The sequence below is a fragment of the Syngnathus floridae genome, chromosome 2, assembly GCF_059516105.1.
Source record: "Syngnathus floridae isolate MCC-2025c chromosome 2, RoL_Sflo_1.0, whole genome shotgun sequence".
In the NCBI taxonomy this organism is placed as follows: domain Eukaryota; kingdom Metazoa; phylum Chordata; class Actinopteri; order Syngnathiformes; family Syngnathidae; genus Syngnathus; species Syngnathus floridae.
The window spans coordinates 11,271,031-11,287,872 of NC_142414.1; the positions used below are offsets into that span (position 1 = coordinate 11,271,031).

Consider the following 16,842-nt stretch of genomic DNA (forward strand, 5'->3'; position numbering starts at 1 on the left):
GAGAGAGAGAGATGGAAACAAGATACAAGAGTATGGAGGGGAAAGGAAGGGCATGGGGAGTGGCAACATACAGAAGAAACAATCAAATCTGATTTTGTTTTTACCCAGATACACATTTCACTGTACAGATGTCATATTTCATCTCGTAATCCAGATTTTATTTCACCAAATAAATTGAGAGCATAGTGCTCACATTTGCTTCCAAGCTTTGACCTAAATGAGTCAGTCGTCACGCAAGGTACATATCGGACTGATAATGTGTGTGCATTGGTAAAATGTCAGAGCCAAGTAAATCATTTCAAAATTGATTTACCTATTCTTTGAAGCATTAAGATTAAATACAAAACACTAGTTAGGGTGACACCACCAACTTTATTACACATCAGACCTTTTGAGATTGCCCTTCAACCTCACTGCCTGAAGAGACAAGAGTTCAGAAAGTAGCAAAAACTGCGACTGCTGTCAGTGACCACTTTTTTTTTCATCCTCAAACCTCACATCAGTAGTGAGGAGCGGGATTTAAATGTTTTATTCTTTTAAGATGTGACAACTAATACATTTGAGGCATACCAAAAAAAGAAAAAGGTTATCGGTTATCGCTAATTTGCTGTTTGAGGGTTAGAATTTCCAAGAGATTTTACTACACCTTCCTCCCACATCTAAAAGCATGCATGCTCATTGACGTTTCTAAAATTAAGTATTAGTGTGAATAACTTCTTGTCTGTATGTGCTCTGTGATTGGCTGGTGGACCAGTCCAGGATCTAACCTGCCTCTTGCCTAAAAGTCAGCTGGAATAGAACATGATCAACAAAACCAAAGTAAGTATTACACAATCACTTTACAAAACTGAACATTTGAGTTTATTTTAAAGACCAGTTGATATTGAACTTTATCTTAGTTCAGTTGAATTCTTGGTAAAATGTACAGCAATGCTTAAAAGGAATTATAGCACACCTGTCCGTCTATGAAACATTAATACAGGATATTGTTTCAGAATATTTAACCCCCCCAAAAAAAAATCACAGCTTGTCCTGCATTGCATAGTTTTTGTCAAATTTTTTGAGCTCCAGTTGTTGCCTCCAGCATTTTTCTTTGTGTGTTACATTAGCACTGCTCATGCCAAAGCTGAATATTGCTAAAGCTCACATCAATTAGTTGTGCTTCCAATGTTTTTTTTTTCCATTTCCTCAATACAATTACTGCAATTTGTTTGCAAATTTCTTGATCACAGAAGCTCAAAATTACAGTAGCTAAATACAACCGTAACAGTGCCGTAACAACGTGCAGTGTGTCTTTCAGTTGGTTTGCAGATCAATATAAATCACATTTGCATATTAATTACAGTACATAAGCAACACACAGAGAACACGTTCCCTGAGAAGCCCATTGTTGCCAGCTTAATTTGCTAGGTTAGTGCACAAAAATATACTTTTTTTTGTTTGTTTTCATTAAAAAAAAAAAAAAACAATGGTAATTAATCACAACCGTACTGTAAATTGGTGGCAGTTTTGTCATTCTGCAAATATTGCAAACATCCTACTAACAATTTTAAATACTTCCTACATAAATGTAATTATTGAAGCCATTATTTCATTTCCAACCTCTACGGCTGGCTATTCTTCTTCCTTCGTTATTTTTCCCCTCACATACTTATAAAGCCTACATGGAAACAAGGAAACTCTACGGCTTAGAGTTAACAATTATTTACAGTAATTTTAAAAAAATCTATTTTGTTGTGAAGTGCACAACCTAGATTTTGAAGGAGGTGAAACATACTCAGCTAAAAAAACAAGTGTTTAGACAATAAGGCTTTGGAGGCTTGTGAGGTTATTGACAGGTAAACGTGAAATCTTGTAATACGCCTTCTGGTCTGAATTCATCAACTGGAGAGAGCACTTGATGCATGCCGCTTCTCCTACTGCCTCACAAACCTTGCCTTCTGATGCATTCATCCTACACTTCAACTTCATTGCCGAATTCCTCTTCGTCTGATTCATCTTGTTCAGCATCAACTATGCTCTCATCATTATGATCATAATCATCATCTTCCAGTTTGGCATCACCGTTGTCAAGCACTAACTCATCTTCATCATTCAGAGTCCCTTCCAAACTTGGCTCCTCCTTTTCTGTCACAGTTTCCGGAGAGGTAAGGGATTGTTCCATCTGCTCAGTATCAGCTTCGTCATCTGAAACTTCCTGTACCGGCTCATCAGAGTCAGACTCTGCTGCTTCCGCTTCTGAAACTGCATCTTCTTCCTCAACAACAGGAGCTGGAGTTCCCTCAGCTTGTTCCACATGCTGTGGCACAGTTTCAGCATCTCCTACCATCTTAAAGGAGACAACAAAACAAGAAGTGCTATCACATCCATATTCTCCAATGCATGCAACAGGGAAAACTACTTTGAAACACTACTTGAAAACCCTAATCCTAGTTTTAAAACCTAGTTTGAAACTCTACCCTCAGTTTAAAACCCTAGTTGGAAACCCTAACCCTAGTTTGAGACCCTAGTTAGAAACCCCAACCTTAGTTAGAAACCCTAATCTTAGTTCAAAACCCCAGATGGAAACCCTAACACTAGTTGGAAACCCTAGTTGGAAACCCTAACCCTAGTTTTAAAATCCAACCCTAGTTTGAAACACTTAGTAGAAACCCTAACCCTAATTCAAAACCCCAGATGGAACCCTAACACTAGTTTGAAACCCTAGTTGGAAACCCTAAAACTAGTTTGAAACTCTAGGTCGAAACCCTAACCCTAGTTTGCAACACTTGGTAGAAACCCTAACCCTAGTTCAAAACCCTAGTTGGAAACCCTAACCACCACTTAGGTGCGGCGTTTTAGCCAGGCTGCTACAATGGTGTACAATTGAGCTAAGCTAATGTGGCACAATAAGAGCGATATAATGATGAATACTGCTTACATTCATACATTATTTAACATCTGAAGCATTAGTTTCAGCATGAATATAGCAGTCGGGTTGGGGCAGCGTAAGAGTGTGCGTGTCTGAGAGGAAGGGGACATAGTTGCGTAGTGGTCCATAACCTTTTTTCCTTCGCGGACAATTGATTTAATTGCATGGCAACCATCCGTTACAATCCTGCCGTGATAACATATAATTGGGGTACGGAATTTGTGTGTGTGTGTTTTTTTTTTTATAATCTCTGCGTGTACTGAGTGGTCCGTACACTGGCTGCAGAACACTGAAGAACACTGTTCCCCAGTCGAGCTTTATGCCTTGCAATGATGCATTAAGTCTGTAAATGCAAAAAATAAAAAAAATAAAAGAAACACCTTTTATGACAACACTAAAATACAAGATGCTTAGACTCAAGCAGAACTGTGAATCCATTACCGAATCTATGTCAGGCAATTAGTTGCTTCATTTACAGAGCTAAAAAGTTAATGAGGATTCCCTCTGGGCATGTAAGGAACAGAGAAGCAAAAAAGATGACATCCAAGGACATTCGGTCGCTCGATGGTGCGCCTAATTTGGGCAGCCAAGCACCCAAATTTTGTGACTGAAAAATATTACAGGTTGTACACACACAAAGTCTCCTTGTTTGTTATAGATTGAAACTTGAACACAGGCAGCATTGCATTTGTTTGTTTCCTTTTCAAATAAGATTTGATTTTTTTTTTAAATTCTGGGCAGCATATGTTATAGATAAACCGCTATTTAATGACATAATTACTATTTAGAGCAATTTTGATTCATTTATTTATTTTTCCAAGAGCTGCTGTCGTGTGTGTTCCATCTCCAACACATTTGATTCGAATTTAACACATGCAGGAAAGCGGGCTTTAATGACCGGGTTTGACACCCCTGGTTTACTTAAACTAGAAACCAGCATTGCCTTGTGGCCAGAGATAGAATCCTGGTCAGTTATTTCACCATATACTGTTGAAATTAGAAAATGCTTATTGTGGTGAATGCTGCATGCTAGGGCTGGAAGCAATTAGTTACCATGACAACAGTTCTTCATATTCTACTGCTTCCACTTATTTTTCCGTTTTCTTCTGGCAGTTGGTAAATACTTTTGAGGCATTAATGATGGTGGCAATAATGCACATTATGAAAAAAAAAAGTGACTTCATAGCCCGAAAAATACGGTACATCCAAACATTGCACTGTGTTGTTATAACCACCATTAATCATTTCTTTACCATTACCTGATTAACCTGCCATTGCAGGTTGTCCAGCTGAGCCTTGAGTTCTGCGTGACGGCTGTGGCTGGCTGAGTTCTGTTTCTGAATACTCATTCGAAGTGCACTGATCAGTTCCTCCACGTCGAGCTGCTCGGCGTGCTCATTCAACAGCAGCTCTCTGAGGACGAAGCATGTCAATGCTTTTTGTTGGTTTTACTCCTGCGCTGGTTGCACAGTGAGATCATGCATAGTAAATCATGCTTATCAAATATTCAGCCTCTGTGTGTTCTTGCAATGTTGCAGTGGTCACGAGGCCTACCAATAGCAACTTAGCGCAACACAAAGCCGTGGCCGGCGGGGCTTTGACAAAAGCAAACATAATGTTATGGGTCAGAAGACAGGAGTTATTCCCACCCGGGACAAAAAGCTGCTTTCTCTAACCTGATAGTCGCCATCTCCGTCTGGTACGACTTCAGTTGCGCCTCCAGTCCCGACAGCCGTGCAGTCTCCTGCTTCAGGTTATCCGTCAGAGTGGCAACATCATCCAAAATGGCTTCTGCTTCTTCCAGGCGCCCCATCACGGCTTGGACTTGCTTAGATAAGTCGGCGCTCGACGTAGCGAGGCCCTCAACCTGAAGCCCAATCTGCTCCAATTCCTCAGGTTTCTGAAGCCTCGCCTGCAGCTGGCTCATTTGCTCCACAGAGACAGTGGTCTGCTGGATCTCTGCCAGGCGGGATTTCATCTCCGTGTGGAGCGATAGCACCTGAGCAGGGAGATCCGACGTTTTCAGCTGCTCTGCGGTAGCCAAGGCCTCGTCCACTTGTTTCTGAGCCAACGCGTACGACTCTTCCAGAGCATTAATGCGACCTTCTACATCATCTGAAACACGCACCTGCAACGACAAGCGCAACAGGGATGTTGAGCCACTTGAGATCACAACCAACAGTCGGCTTGAGCTTGTTGGCTCCTTCTCATTCCAAAACATTATAGAATCCAAAGTGGCTGAGGGAGCTTTCAAGGACATTCCTGTACAGTAGAAGTACCCACTCCATATGGCTTGAGTTGTATATAATGAGACTTTTTGAATATGATTAAACAAATTTGTCACAATTTACCCAAGGGTAAAGATTTAAATCATTATCAAGTAACGACAAGATCCCTTTGATTAGGTCCAAATGGTGACATTAATGCGCACAACACAATCAACATTTTATTACTATATTATTTCTTTGTACACTGACAATAAAGATTCAAAATCTAATTATATTTACAAAGTGGCCAGCAGACACAAAAACATAAATCGAATAGAGCATTTGCTGAAAGTCCCCAAATGTCAGTCCAATTCTAGTGGGTTAACCTTTCAAAGGGAGCTGGTGAACAGTGTGCCCTTGTGTTACGGTATCATCTAAACCACACACTATATTTAGCCTTGGGACTTTACGGATCCAGTTTGTGTATTATTAATAATATTATTTATATCAACTGCAGACTGTGGAGCCACATGTAAGATCAGACACTTTGCATAAGTGGAAGGTTATAAATGAATAGTAGCTACTGCTGGATCGTGGAGTTATAAAGGATATCAAGTCAGTAGGTCATGACAAAGCTTGCAAGCTGAAGCGCGCACTGCAGCCTCAACGCGCGGAGGAGCTAGTTGGTATTATACTATTAAGTTCTTACCTTATCACTAGTCTGTCGCATGGTCTCCTGTGACGCCTGGAGCTTCGCCACTTTCATTTGCATGCCCGTTATGGTGTCTGTCAAGTGCGTCAAAGTTTGGTGCTGCTGGTAATAGAACCATGCTCCCGTTGCAACACCGACTACAACGACGAGACATGCAAACAAAACAAGTGTGTAGCTATTCCCTCCGGTTCGAACTTCGGATTCCGGAATTTCACTTTTTCCATGGTCCTCTTCGTGTTTATGGTTGCTTTTTCCCTTGCGATGCTTGGCCGTCATTGTGCCTGCACAAAGGACACGATGTTCCAGGAGAGAGGCGTGGTGCGGACTGGGTGAGCGCACGTTGATGAGGCTGCTCCAATCTCAGCAGTGTAGGTCCATTCAAGAAGCGTCGCCGTCCCACTACCAGCTTCTGGGCGCTATTTTTTACTGCGGATGACATCGGAGCGGTGTGTGCGTGTGCGCGCGCGCGCGGTCTTGCAGTACGCAAACAGACACGGCGTTCTTGTCATGTTCATGACATGCACCTTTAACCCCCTTTCTTTACACGACAGCAATTTTTGTGCCTCTCACGTGTCCAATCTGGTCAGTACAAAGATATTAAATGACATAAAAATGTTGGGCCACCAACCACATAGCGCGTACTCCCAACATTTTTACATTACACTCTATTATGATAGAAAATATAGGGAAAGTATAAATATTTAACGTCATAATGATTGTAACGAGTTGAGGAAGGAAAAGTCTAATAACAGTTCTAATTTCAAAATTTCAATTTTCATTTCTGAAACAAAAACAGAATGTTGTACAAAGCAAGGTCAAAAATTGCTGATACGTATATTTGTTTGGGATTCTCGGAAGTTTTCACCGTCAGCATTTCTCATATTGACCAGGAGATGACGACAGCGTGACGTCTGACGATGATAGTCACTTTCTAAAATATATATACATATATATATATATATATATATATATATATATATATATATATATATATATATATATATATATATATATATATATATATATATATATATATATATATGTTTATAAATGTTTTTATTGTTAACTCATTGTTGATCACACTTTTTGCTGGGGAAAAATCCCTTGGTTTTTTCTGTGCCATTATTTTCGCAAATTTTGATACCCCTAACATGAAAAAGAGGATTGATTTTCTTATGCACACTTTTTTTATTATTAAATTCAGTTATTTAGTGTACGTAAATATTTCTAGTCTATATAATGTCTAAGCGAATAATAATAGGGCCATTCATTTTATTCCGCCTTATAACACACATTGATCTGGCCTCATCTCACATAAAAATAATGACACAGGATTCAGGGGTTAACCTGAGCATTTATTGTGTTGTTTCGAGACTGACTAGGTGGGTGGGTACCTGTGTTTTCTGAATGGATGCTGGAATACCCATCAGATCAACTTTGCATAGGTTTTGCCTGTCCGAGGACAACTTTCCATTTACGTGATGACGGGGGCAAATCACAAAAACCATGCAGAAAAAAGTGAAAGGCACAATACCATATCAGATACACCACATGTTATGTGTCTAAATATTCATTTCATGGGGAGGTGTGTACTACTTGAGATGTAACATGAGCTAAAGCCCATGTGTTGGTAAGCTGCCATCATTTCAGGGCACAACATAAACATCAAACTCCCCAGACATTCATTGTTTTTCATTTAAAACACTCGAGCTCTAATTACTCTACAGAAAAATACAAGCATATTCTGTCTTATTATGATACATGATTTGATTTCTTGAAATATAAACGAGCTCCTGCCTCATTGTTGTTTACCTGTCTATTTCGTTTCATCAAAGATGTTCAACACAGTATGACCACTCCCTCTCCACATTGTTGGATGACTTTTACTCTGAACACACTTTTCAATGCTTACACACAACACACGGAGCACGTCTTCTTCTTACATGACAACAGAGGTGAGGAAAACCCAAAAATAAATTGTTTTGCAGACACGTAGCTTGATCTTTGCATGCACATACATACACACACAATCTCACACACGTAGATCAGTGATCTATCAAGAATTCGGTGTGTCATTTCATACCCTGCACAACATGAATATAGTAAACGGGTTAGGGGGCTCATACATCATAAATTAATAGAAACCTAAATAAACAAAGATTTTTACTAGATTATTTACTTGAACAAAACAAATTTGGTATGTAATTAAAAAAAAATAATGACTTGAATTAATGTTTTAAAAACACTTATTCTGTTGTCAAAGATTGTGAAAGCATCGCCGTATTGCAGCTACGTCAATGTCCTCTCAAAAGTCCAAGCAGGCCCTTTGCTGTGATTTTCATTGTGCTCCTTCGTGAGATACAACTCCATTTTTATCAGGAGCATCAAAGTGATGCAGAGGATTCATCTCAATCCCTTTGAACTCAACAGTGAGGACTCAGGCCAGAGATGGGAAAACCAGATCCAGAAAGTAAAAACCCTGCCATAGATGATTCTACTTAAATCAGTAGGCCAATGAGCTTGTTTACAAGTCAGTTAAGTCAAAGGACCTGTGACTAAACTTCAAATGTGGCAGGCAGGGTTTTTACTTTCTGTACATGGATTTTCCATCTGTAACTCAGGTCTTGAGAGGTTTTGACATCTAACAGAGCACTAGAAATGTTCTTTAAATATTTACAAGTGTAATAAAGGACTACCATAATAAACTTTTTTGGGGGAGGGGGGAGGTCAAGAGAAATGGTCACAAATGAAAAACACAAGCGCACAGCACACCACTAAAACTTTTGACTCACAAAAATGAATGACAGTGCAAATGTACATCCATGTCTCCAATAATATACAAACATTAGTTTACACTTCAGCACCATTGTTTAATATTGTTGAATACATATCATTAAGCTGAACCTCTAAGTGAACAATGTTAGCGTTTGGTGTGCATATGATAACAAACAGCGGGTGTTGATGGTCAAAGTTTAAGATGAAAAAAAATGCTTAATTCTGAGTTTTTTTTTTTTTTTAAAAATGTGGATAATGAATGTAACCATCACACTTGTCATTTTTTGTTTCGTGAAAAGTGGAGAATCACGGCACACACTGTGGCTGGTGTATGCTGGGCGCATTGCTTCGGCTGGCACAATTGACAAAATTGAAAGGTCATTATCATGCTGTGTGCCTTCTGCATACAACTTTTAATGCATTGACCTTGTCGTCGTGAACAGATTGATATTGGTGGAACCATGCAATGACTGGAAAACCAACAAAACAAATTAAAGAGCCATACCATCAGAACCGCTCTACTCAGTATATATCATGTGACCGAAGCAGAAGGCCTGTTTCTTGAATTTTGCATTCATGGACCTTCCAATACTTTTCTATTAAAAGGCTAACTTACTTATTCTGAATGCTCTTTAATTGATGCTGGGCAACGCAGGCCGCTGTCATGGGTCACTTTGCATTGAGCTGTTTTTCTTAATCACGTTCATTGCGTTTAAGTCACGCATCATTTCATTTACTCTTTAGTCTGTTTTGTTCTCACTTTCCCACAATCGCCTACTTGCTCTCATCCTTCGCAAAGTGAAATGTGAGAATCACACAATGTTTAGCTCCTGTGTTAAAATCGTTTGCTCCAATGCAAACTTTTTATTGTGCTTTTCAACCCGCAATCATCACACTGTATGTCCATCCTCTTTTTTTTGGGGCAAAAGTAAAGTTTCATGTGGCTATATTAACTTCACATAAAGCTGCAAGGAAATGATGAGCTGCATTCTCTGCAAATGTAGTCTACCCGTGTGGCAGTCATGCAAAGTTCCCCCAATTTTTTTTTTCTGTTCAGTCAGAAAAGATCGTGTAATAATGTTAAATGAGTCATGAAGTTCATCTCAAAGTTGTTTCTCAAACATACCTAGGGAAAATGTCCAAGACATTTAGCTAAAAAGAGAAAATAAATAGAACTATACTTATTTGAACTTTTAGGAATATTTTGTTGCTTCTTTTTTGGACATTGCAGCAAAGTTCTATTCAAATCCACTCTGAGGGCTTAACTGCAAAACAGGGAGAATCCAATTAGTTTAACGTGTAACACCAACTCAATTAGCCAGAATGTGCCGAAAAGAAATCAGATGCTTGAATGCACTGAATGCGTAAAAAGCTGACTATGCTCTTTTACTGCCCTCAGAGTAAATGATGCCACCGGTTTGTCGGTAGTCTAGTGGCAGAAGTTACGCTTGCTAGGCTGGTGCAGGAAGGCGTTTCGAACATGACTGGCGTGGCGGGGAATCTGCTCCCTGGTGCGGTTTTGGCGTTGAATGCGGTTACGGCTCAGGTGGCGCCTCTCCATGCGAGCTTTGCTACGCTGCACTCTGGCCACATGAGCGACCTTAGGTTGGACATAAGGTCCGAAACTTCCCCTGAATGGCCCGGCGGTGTGGGTAGCTGGAGCAGCGGTCGGCTCAGCCACTCTGCTGCAGGAGCGGAGACAAAACAAACTGTGATTGTTGCGCCGCTCGTGATGATGCTAAAATCAAAAAAATCAAGTGTTTTGTGAGTTTCTCACCTCACGCTACTCGCCATGCTCACAATGCTTTCCTCACCCACCGCGGAGAGGTTAGCATTGGAGACCATGGAGATGTTGCTCGGCAAGACATACACAGACATGCTGGGATGCTCGATGAGCAGGTCCTCCATGGGGCTCGCCTCAGCCGTGGCTCCTTCTGCAGTAAAACAGGGGGGAGGGGTGACAAACCAGCTCTCATCCATGCAGCCTCTCTCTGAGCCTGCCCTGCTGCTAGCCTCACTGGCCCCGCAATCGCTCCCAGCGGGAGAAGTCGACTGAGAAGCAGAGGAGGCTGCGGGTCGTCTGGCCCGTCTTGACAATGTAGTGACACCCGTGCTTGATGGGTTCAAACTAGCCGAGGAGTCTGGCATTAATATTGCCCCTTGCGCCCTCCCAGTACGTGGCCTTCGTCGATGGATTGGTGGGCGGGGAATACAAGTTAAGCATTCAGTCCGCGTTTGAGTGTCGTCAAGGTTTGATCGGTTGCTGTCTGGGATTGGCTGTGAAAAAGTAAGTTGGGCCTGTGTCTCAACGTCAGTTTGCACCATGCTGCCCGACTCATCTATGGTACGAATGATATCAAGGATGCCAATAAGTCGGAAGGGGGAGGATATGATCCACATGTTGTAGACGTTCCAAATGTTATGCAGGTGGAAGGGATCATTTTGTGGCCATCACATACGCACGCGCACGCATACCAGTGTGGGGGACGTGAAGGTGTATACAAAAAAATCGAAGGGGGAAGGGGGGAAGAAGAGGGGGCAAGGAGACACAAAACATAAAAGAGTCACATCATTAATTGTGTTGACCCTCTTGAGTTTTAAATGTTTCTCCTATTTTTCGTTGTTGGATTGGCTTGCGAGTACACACTTTTTTATTTTTAACAATCCACTTGATAATGATTGTCATCATGAACAAGCAAGGTGAGGTTTATGTTGCCTTCTGGACCTGCACCTCATTAATTCCTGACTACACGCTCGCAAGTGGGGACAGTGCTCACTCTTTAAATTTAATTTCCATAGTTTTCAAAGTCAGTCGTCATGATATTTAACTTTGGAAAATTATTATCCATTCAAACTACAGATGAGACTCACCAGGCAGGTTGACAAGCATCCATCCATCTTCGTCGGCCTCTGTCACACAGGGATTAGGTCCCTTGAGCTCAGCTGCCACTTCCTCTACCTCACCAAAAAGTAAGTTGCTCAGACGTTGAAACATGGCTGCTTGGCCTTAAGGTTTTGAAGACTTGATGCGCACACACACACACACAAAAAAAGCTGTAGCTGCCTGTGAATGGTATTTGTTTTCAGGTAAGCTGTGTATTATTATAATTATTTGACTTTGCTTTGACTCAGAGCCCTTTGCTGGATCTTGGTTTGGACAAGCGGAGGGTGGGCTTCAGTAGTGCAAATATAAGGTTTCACTTGGTTTGGAGCAAAGGCCTGAAAGAGAGCAAACAGATAATGATGTTAGAAAATTGTGTTCTTCACTGGTAGCACCACTACATACATATATACTATGTGCCCTTTAAAAGTACATTCCTTGTTAAGTAGAGCGTGACACCCAAATTTGCTCAGCAGAATTGTCATATATTGGAATTTGGTCCACAAATGAGCTGTAGCTTTTGTTTGCAAGATCGCCCTGGTTTATTTGAATACAATATATAAAAATTATGACATATGCATTATACCGCAAACACACAGAAAGTACACATGTACAGAACATTCAAAGAAAAGGAGACAATCACTGAAGAAAGTACTAGGGCAAGGGATAAGGCCTGGCCTAATGCATAACAATGATGTAATAATGTTCGAGGTTAAAAGTCTGCTGACATGAGTGCAGGTGCATAAGATATGATGTTCTGTCCTTATTTGGAGAACATAATGGTAGAAATGAACTTTAGAGGAGTGTATACAAATCACAGAGCTTTTAAGCCAGTGTTTTTAAGGGTGTATAGTTTGGTAAATTTCATATTTTACAAATCTATACCTTTAGTTAATCCAAACATGAGAATGTTATTTTTACAAATTATTGAACAATCCGAAGTGTCTAACACAATGGACCATTAGAACACTGGCAGGATGATTGCTGGAAATGGGCCTTTATGCACCTATGCAGATATAGCATTAAAAACCAGACGTTTGCAGCTAGGGTAGTCATTTACAACTGTGATTTTGTTTTAAAAATAAAATTTAAGAATAAAAAGTGCATTTTGTAAACATCACTTGGGAGTGGCAATAAAATGCTAAAGGCCTCTTTTCTGAAAACTTTAGTCACTGTCAAGCTGTTAGTTAAATTTAGTTCACTACCACCATACAAGTTTTGCAATTATATTAATATTATTATGAATCTCTGTTATTCTATTTATTTATTTTACCCAAAAAAATGACATGTGGGACTTGCGCACAAACGTTTGGCCACTGCTACTAGTTCTTGAAAGTCAGTGTTTTTGTACTCCTATTTTACGACTGAAACAACACAATTGCACATTGATTTTTCCCAACAGGATCCTTGTATAACAGATGGTGTCCCTTTCCCTGTAAGGGGCGGGGCTTCTATAGTGGGCGTGATCAGAGAATGAAAACAAGATACTCTGACGTCACTGCAACGTCACGGAGCCGCAGAAACAAGTCCGAACGCAAACCAAGCGAAATTGTTGGCTATGTTCACAGTGACACCGCTCGAAATTAGTCCCTCGGCATTCATGATCGTGGTAATGTTCAAAATGCCGTCTACCGTTTAAGATAAAAGCATTAAATGTCCGGCGGTGTGTCGTAAAGCCATCGCCTCGGTTGTTGCGTAAAAGCAGTAAAACCCGACGGCATAATGCAGAGCCAGTCGGCTAGCGGAAGACTTTGTGTCGGTTATGGTATCCAGGTTACAGATGAATTATCCGTGTAAGCCCTCCAGCTGTAGGGTCAAAGCAATGACAGCCGCGGCATATCAGCGACGCGGCTCTCGCAAGAAGACGTCGACCGACCCTGACGATAGCGCAGACAGGAAAATAACAGCAATGTTGATTGAGAACCTTAATGTCCGCCTCTCGAAAAACATTAACATCCCCCATCGAGCATTTGGTGCAGTTTGCACAACAGCGACTGCACAATGCAGATTGGTGTCATCTTCCGAGTAAAGGGCGTCGCAAATCACCCCAAAAAAGCTTTGAGTCACACACGACATTAAAAATATTAGACTGTGCAAGTAGAAGATGACGATACGCAATGGAATTTTTCCAAAACGACGGTTGACATGTCATCTTAATAGCTATCATTTCATTAAGCATAGTGCATGACGAACACAAAAAGCAAGAAAAGCTGCTTACCTGCCTTTGCAATATTATTCAAGTTGTAAACGAGCTCACACACAGTAGGAACGACAATTCTTAAAGCATAGCTTTAGGTAGCCTTTAAGCGAGGTAGTTAAAACATCATCATATAAAAATAAAAGGCTTTCTTCTCAGAAGAAGGGCTTCGTGTAAAATATTACACCGATGTTTCAGATCATAACATCTGCAGCTTTTCAAGCCTCTGCTATCGTTTCTCCTTCTGTTTATTGCTGCCTCCAGCTGATCCTCAGATCAGTATGTAGAACGTACAAAACAGCTGATTGTGAGATCACAATACACAGAGACACGCCTTTGCTCCGCCTACTTAAAACCTGCGGGCCAATCAGAATCGGACACAAGCACAAGCTCAAACTGTGGGAAACGGGAAGGGTGGGGGCTGGGCCACTGAGACCAACCTGAAACCAGAGAGAAACGAAGGACGCTCTGCTGGCTGATCTCTGATCAGCAGCTGACATCCTGCGGCCTGTTTAGAATACAAAACTGGGGGATGGTAAACTGACTCTGAGTCTGTACTTATACGCCGTCTGTATGAGGGCCCGTGAGTGACATAATTCACGATGACCTCGCATACACATTATAGAAACGTTGCTTATGACATACACAAGTGAAACGCTATAACACATTACTGAAAGACTCATACGCAACGAATAATGTATCATATTCATTATGCATTTTATTTCACCCACATACACAATCTCATACAGTCGTAAAACGCTTTCATATACAGTAATCCCTCGTTTATCGCGGATAATTGGTTCTAAAAACCACCCGCGATAAGTGAAATCCGCGAAGTACGGTCACCAACAAGAAGTACTGGGCAGGCTAACGAGTTAGCGGAAAGATGCTAATTCGCGATCGTGGTAACACGCGAAAACGGACTTCTAAAGGAATGTAAATGAACATTTGGAGCAATACTACATTGTTGTAAAGGTTAGACACATGTTTCCTCAATTTAGAAGTTTATTTTGACTTTTAAATGTTTTTTTAATTTGGGGGGAAAAAATACGCGATGTAGTGAAGCCGCGATAAACGAAACACGAAGTAACGAGGGATCACTGTACACGACTATTATTCCTTAGCTCACATAAGTGAGGTAATGCCAAATTACTGTCTGTATTCCCTGGATGCGCCTTGTAGTTGATTATGAAGACAAAGTTGCTTTTTATATCTTTAGGTATTATATGTAGGCCACCCAAAATATAATAAACAAACAAGATTAGCCCATCTATGCTGTTGTCACTTAAAAATCTGTTCGTAAACAAACCTTTTTCCTCTCCGCCTTGACCTCCGTCTTGGTGAGGTGGACCTCCACGTGCCACTCAACATTCAACAGCCAATCAAAAGAGCTCTGTTTGAAAGCAGCATTGGTTTCGCAAAAGCTTTTTGACATTTGGCAGTCTGTCACTGCCTTTACAAAGCAATTAACTCATGATGTGTGGCATGACAATGCCTCTACACGTTTGAGATTGTTGAAGTTCAGGTTGGTAGCATAGTTAACTCGTGGGTTTGTTGTCATGTCTCCCAGCTTGCTTGTGATGACGCGTGTCGTGAGGCATGTGCAGCTGCATGCATGGTCATGCATGCACCTGTGTTCTCACAGAGATTACTTTAAAGTGTGTAATTCCTTCAGAAAAGGAAAACATACAGCATCCCAATTTCCTCTTTCAAATGACTTGTATCCAAAAGGTCATGTAATACACTTTGAGGGGGAAGCCAGTCCAAAATGTCCCTTTGTAAAATGTTCCTTGCAACCCAACTAGTCAAAACACACTTTTCTAATTAATGCAGGTAGTATCTCTGCTAAGCGATGATAGCTAAGGGCCCTGCATTGCTTGAGCTTTGTTAAAGCAAGATGATAAGGTTTCGGCCTATACAGTTACCAGGTGCTAGGCAACTCATGCAGACACTCAAACAAACCTCATAGAGATGATTATGTGAGTTACACAACAGAACAGTCTGTACATGCAATCATGTTTTTGTTGTCGAACTCGTCATATGAGTGGTGGAATTAACCTCCCAAATCAAGCCAAATGTTCTTGTAATCTATGTACGATACAGGTCTGCTTTCTGACTCCTTTTTTTATAGTCTGCACAACACAAATCCAGAGCTTTGCCAGGTTTCCCATAGTTTCCCCAAGCTGGCTGAAGAAATAGGTGAAAGTTCAGAGCCAGGCCTTGCCTTCCCTGAGAATGTTGATGTTCACCAATGTGACACGCGCCATGCCTGTTCTTGCCCTGGCTGACACCTAACTGCTTAAAAAGTACTAGAAGGCTTAGGTTTACCAATAGGTTGACTCATACTTCACATCTGTTGCCTCTAAATACCAGTTCTTTGTTTGTTTTGGGTGCTGTCTAATTGCTCCCTTTAACCCCTTCCTGAACTGTGACATGGACATGGTGACGGACGAGAAGGGTTTGTTGTTGTGTATTTATACAAGAGACAATTTGGAAACATGCCAATACAATAAAAGCACTGCCCCTTTGACCATGTGACACAACAAAAAAAAACATGAGCAGAACAGCACTGTGACCTTGTCCGAGGGGTTGATACACTGACTTTTGGAGTTTTTATTTTTGGTCCTTCTTGCTCTCCTTTCCTCTCTGGCCTGCAGCATTAGTGGCTGTTTACATATGATAAGCATGGGCCAAGGGTGTCATGCCAGATGAGAGTTGAAGTGCCATGTCAGACTGCTTGCACGTGACACAATTTTGGATGCCCAGAGGACAAGCATTTGAATTCTGACGTAATACATAAACATACAATGGATATAAATTGTCTACACACCCCATTCTAATGCCAGGTTTTTGTGATATAAAAAAAAGGTAAATCATTTCAACATTTTTCTGCAATTAATTCAACCAATTACTTCTATAATTCAATTTCATTAAAAAAAAAGAACGTTAAAACAAACAACTGAATAAATGTGGTTACACAAGTGTGCACACCCTCTGACAACTAGGATGTAGAAATGTTCAGAATTATTCAGGCAAATTCAAAGACGCGTCAGAACGCTCCGATTACCATTTTAAAGGGACAGTGTGCAATTTAGTCCTATCTAGTGGTGACCTAATGGAATGCAACGATTAAAGTGCGTGCATTTTTAAATGTGCACA

General features: G+C 40.8%; 2 protein-coding genes across 6 annotated transcripts in view; both read right to left on the bottom strand.

Moving 5' to 3' along the window:
* Window positions 1-352: 352 nt before the first annotated feature.
* On the bottom strand, window positions 353-6,307 carry LOC148401747 (uncharacterized). Its single transcript, XM_088369630.1, has 4 exons — window positions 5,828-6,307; window positions 4,588-5,039; window positions 4,171-4,324; window positions 353-2,329 (listed from the first exon to the last, which is right to left on the bottom strand). The coding sequence occupies exons 1-4, from the start codon at window positions 6,104-6,106 to the stop codon at window positions 1,955-1,957; spliced, it is 1,260 nt and encodes a 419-aa protein (XP_088225756.1). The 5' UTR covers window positions 6,107-6,307; the 3' UTR covers window positions 353-1,954.
* A 1,388-nt stretch (window positions 6,308-7,695) lies between these two features.
* The window catches only part of tp53inp2b (tumor protein p53 inducible nuclear protein 2b), a 33,511-nt gene continuing 24,364 nt past the window's right edge, over window positions 7,696-16,842 (bottom strand). For 2 of the 5 annotated variants that reach the window (XM_088369080.1, XM_088369081.1), the window contains 3 exons: window positions 11,477-11,824; window positions 10,383-10,944; window positions 7,696-10,290 (listed from right to left, as the gene is read on the bottom strand). In XM_088369080.1, coding sequence (XP_088225206.1) covers window positions 10,035-10,290; window positions 10,383-10,944; window positions 11,477-11,600 — 942 coding nt within the window. In that variant the 5' untranslated portion in view covers window positions 11,601-11,824 and the 3' untranslated portion in view covers window positions 7,696-10,034. Of the gene's footprint in view, window positions 10,291-10,382; window positions 10,945-11,476; window positions 11,825-13,704; window positions 13,986-16,842 lie in introns of those variants that run through there. The other 3 variants (XM_088369079.1, XM_088369078.1, XM_088369082.1) reach the window with 3 other exon arrangements.